The 4,204-nt window shown below is 31.7% G+C and overlaps 1 protein-coding gene across 1 annotated transcript; it reads right to left on the bottom strand.

Moving 5' to 3' along the window:
- Positions 1–525: 525 nt before the first annotated feature.
- LOC134692978 (uncharacterized) lies at positions 526–3,011 on the bottom strand. The gene is made up of 2 exons (XM_063553646.1): positions 2,879–3,011; positions 526–2,516 (listed from the first exon to the last, which is right to left on the bottom strand). Exon 2 carries the CDS (start codon positions 2,514–2,516, stop codon positions 567–569), a length of 1,950 nt encoding a protein of 649 aa, XP_063409716.1. The 5' UTR covers positions 2,879–3,011; the 3' UTR covers positions 526–566.
- Positions 3,012–4,204: the final 1,193 nt, after the last annotated feature.

The following is a 4,204-nucleotide window of genomic DNA, read 5'->3' on the forward strand; positions in this document are numbered from 1 at the left end:
CTTTATGTACTAGTTTTACTAAAAATAATATATCATATGACAAACAAACCTTCCCAGATGGTTTTTGAAAATAAATTAATTCTACGAAACCATTAGTTATTTTCTATGCAAGACATTGTGTTTTTGTCCACCATTGTCAATGTCCTTCTTCTACAAATTGCCTGAAACTGAACAGGCAATTTGTTAAATTTTGCTTCTAAATTTCAGTCATTTTACAAAATGACTAGGTATTTTTAGTCATTTTGTAAAATGCCTGTCAAGTTTAGGCATTTTATAAATTGCCTGAAAATTCAGTCATTTTACAAAATGCCTAAATTTAGAAAATGCCTGTAACAAATACATAAAGTAGAATCAAGAATGACGAATTATATATCCAATGGTAGTATATTTCTAGGAGGTTTTAATTATGAAGGAATGCAATGTCTCGCACATCTGTCTTTGTGTGGGGTTGAAATATTTTCTATGTTTGCATTGTAAACAAAAACAATAACTCATCAAAAGAAGATAAATATGATTAAAATTCAGGTTTAATTTAATGATTGAAATATTTATAAATATTTACGAGTTTAAAAGTAAATGTCCTTTAACGTTAATTTTTTTGCAGTTGATAGATCAAAATAAAATTGAGCCTCCTTCTTTTGTCCAACAATCAACAATGCTACTGCTAAGCAATGGTAGGCATCTCCAACTGAATGACCAACATGTGGTCTAATGACAGACATCCGTAAGTCACGAATGGCATGCATACACATGGAATCTTCATGTAATCTGTAAAAGCATAGGAATCGTAGAAAATGAATATAGACGATTGGAGGTATGTAAGCTAGTATGGTAGCCTGTACATCCAACTCACGAGGAATAACGCGAGAATTATAATAAAAATATATTTCATTTATAACATGACGCTTGTAGAAATGTCTGCTGTTCCATATCTTTCTTCGTATTCCTTCCTTCTCAATCACAGATAATTGATGGATAGAAAGTTTACTACCAGGGGCAAGTATTTTGTCATGAGTGCATTGTTTTAAAGCATAAATTATTAGCTTGAGAGAAGTAGTATACTGTCCAATACAATAGTAGTATGTTGCTAAGTACATCCAACCTGAAACTGCATCACCGCGTAGTCCCAGGAACAAGAACGGTAAGTATTGCTTCGATAGTTTATTTCCATATTTGTTAGGATAATTGGCGTAAATATCCATGCTTTTGCCTACAAGCTGACCGAATATCACAAAAACTATAAACGGCAAGAAATCATTGTGTTTAATATTGAAAAATCTCTTGATAAATAAGTGTCCTTTTTTTAATTGCTGAGATGGTATGTCTACTATACTGATCATTCCCAACAGCCGGAGGTACGGTCGTGCATATTGAATAGAAATGGCATTAAGTTTACGGCAAACAATATCAATATCGGACGTCCTTGAAATAATAGGAGCGTTGTTGAAGAATTTCAATAGCACATTACAATTTAAAAAACAATATATTCCTTTCGAATACAAGTCATTTAGAAAAATTAAAAAGTCCTGATGTTGTTGTCTGTTAAACCTACATTCAAACAAGTTGTTTTCAATTATAAAATAATGAGGAAGACATTTGTAGGTAATGCAATAAATAAGTCGTTTGAAACAATTCATGAAACAAAACAGCATATTATCAGATCGCCATAGGGATGAATCGAATTCCTCAGAAACCCAGAAAACTATGGTTTTCATGAAAAACGAACATAGTAATCCTTTAAATTTTTCTTCTCTTTCAATAACTTGCTTCAGCATCAATTTCAAAAGAGCATAACATAAAAGTTGAGTATGTGTAAACGAGAATATCAGATGCTTTTCTGCCACAGAAAAAGAAATTCTCCATTCCAAATGTTCATTTGGCGATTCCTTAGAACCAATTGGTACCAATAAAATACCATAACTGCAAATGCATGACACAACTTGCTTCGGGGGCCAGTATCGTTCCCTTTTTATCCATGGCTGTGCTTGTTTAATCCAAACTGGACAGCGCAGAGATATAGTTATATCAGTCATACCATCTCCGTCAAAATCATTGTTTGATGCACAAGGACCATGTAAGTTCACTGGCGTGAAAAGTCTAATAATCGAAAGAAACAAATATCTAACACGTTCACTTTCAAGCGACAATCCTTGTCCAAATGGAGTAGAAAACCAATGAGTCATAAAATTATAATGACAACTGTTCCCTTTTAGATGGGTAAAGCAAGGTTTACAGTCGTCTATTTCCATCACAAAGTTATTCGGAATAAGAAACGAATCTTCCGTTCTTTCTTCACTCACATTCACAAAGTTCAATAAACACATCAAGTCTAAATCACTCTGCATGTCTAAGCCTTCTGCCCTGCTACCACTACTGATAAGTGTAATTTCTTTCCTTTCTGCGAAGTGATCTACGGACGCGTAGAATTGTCTTCTTACTTTTACGACTTCCTCTGATCCTATTGTCTCACACAAACAATGGTAAAGTCTTCTGCAAATGTCTTTGTCAGTCTCCATCTGTAAAAATAAGTGAAGTTACAGAATGTATTTATAATATATGAACCACTGTAGTTTATCTCTTTTAAACATTGCGTATTTTCCATAATGACAAACAATCGTATCAATACGAATCAAAGGATAGTGACAGTTATATAGTCATTTACATGGAGTGTATATAAAAAAAAGAGTCAGATCTATGGAACAAAACCTTGTATCGCATGGAGGAGATTAAACAATTTAAATTCTCTCGACTGGAACTCGTTAGAAATCTCTGTTTCACCTTTACATTCCTTATCCGAAATACATGTATTGTACACTAACTTTGTACATGCATTGCAATGAAAAATGTGTTTAAGTATGGAATTTAAAATACTTCTGACTTTGATCAAACTCCAATAATTTGTACTAAGATAGATATCAATTTTGGTGGTCTGCCTTTTAAAACAGTATAAAGTAAGAATCCAGATAACAATACACAAGTCTTTTTATAGTAGCACAATGTATTTTCCTTAACATTATACAGTTTTCCCCTTCCGTCGTAATTTCCTGAGAGGAAACTACTTAAAACAATGTATGTGAAAGAGAAAATCTATGTGTGATTATTAGAATGAGAAAACTCTTTGTTTAACATATTGAAAGCAATCAGCTACTACTTATCTGATATAGCTTTTAAGATAATACATGTGTAGGCTCACACATGACAATTACTAAAACATCCTCATTGAGAGCAAAAATGCATGAAAGAAGTTATAATTTTTGTGAAATATATATGCATTTTGATTAGTGTGTTGTACCCGTATATCATGACGGCCATTTGTTTCGACTGACCGGAAACAATATAAAACAGACTTTGTATATATGAGATATTTGAAACAGTTTATTGTGGACGCGAAGAGATGGAAAAGATCACATGAATTTTCAAACCAGATGACTGAACAAGACCATAATTGTCAATTTGAAAGTCAAATTCAAATTCAAATGTGTTTTTATTAAAAAAAAACTGTAGTAATTTGAAAAAATCTAACAATGGGCAAAAGTATTCAAAAGTCTAGAAACTATTTTGAATGCAATTCAGTTGTTACCAGCATCATACCTGTAATTATACTGTTTCTTGTTAGAATTAATGCTAATTGTATTTACTCATATTTTATTTGCATGTTGTTTCTTGAACTAAATCGAGGTAAACATATGTATCTTAAAACGAGAAACTTCTAAAATAATTAATCAGCAAGTGTTTCGGGGTACTCATATCTCCCCTTCCCCCCGGAATAATAGACTAACTAATACTGTTTTGTTCTAAAGATAAAGAATTTCCATAATACTATTATTAGTTTTTTTAGCTATAGATCTGCTATTTCATGGCATATCCACAATATGTGTTCAATTTCTTCGGTAACTTCATTGCAGAAAGTATATTTATCGCTTTGTTTTATTTGTATTTTAAATAAATAATTATTTGTGTCCAATATTCTGTGTATTACTCTATACTGAAACCAGTAGAGTTTTGCGCTTTTTTTGTGGAGTAAAAAAAAACATGGTTAAAAATAAAGACATAATATGCACAGTTTTCAATTCAGAATTATTGTTCAGTGCTAAGGACCATTTTTCTTCACATTTATTTTAAGTACTGCTTTTTTCTATTAAAACCTTAAATATATGTTTTGAGCCTTCTTTTTTATAAAAACAATTTCTTGTAGTATTTTGAA

The sequence above is a fragment of the Mytilus trossulus genome, chromosome 12 (genome assembly GCF_036588685.1).
Source record: "Mytilus trossulus isolate FHL-02 chromosome 12, PNRI_Mtr1.1.1.hap1, whole genome shotgun sequence".
Classification (NCBI taxonomy): Eukaryota; Metazoa; Mollusca; class Bivalvia; order Mytilida; family Mytilidae; genus Mytilus; species Mytilus trossulus.

Excerpts from the sequence above, each read along its gene's own strand:
- LOC134692978 (XM_063553646.1), bottom strand. The coding sequence starts at position 2,516 with ATGGAGACTGACAAAGACATTTGCAGAAGACTTTACCATTGTTTGTGT.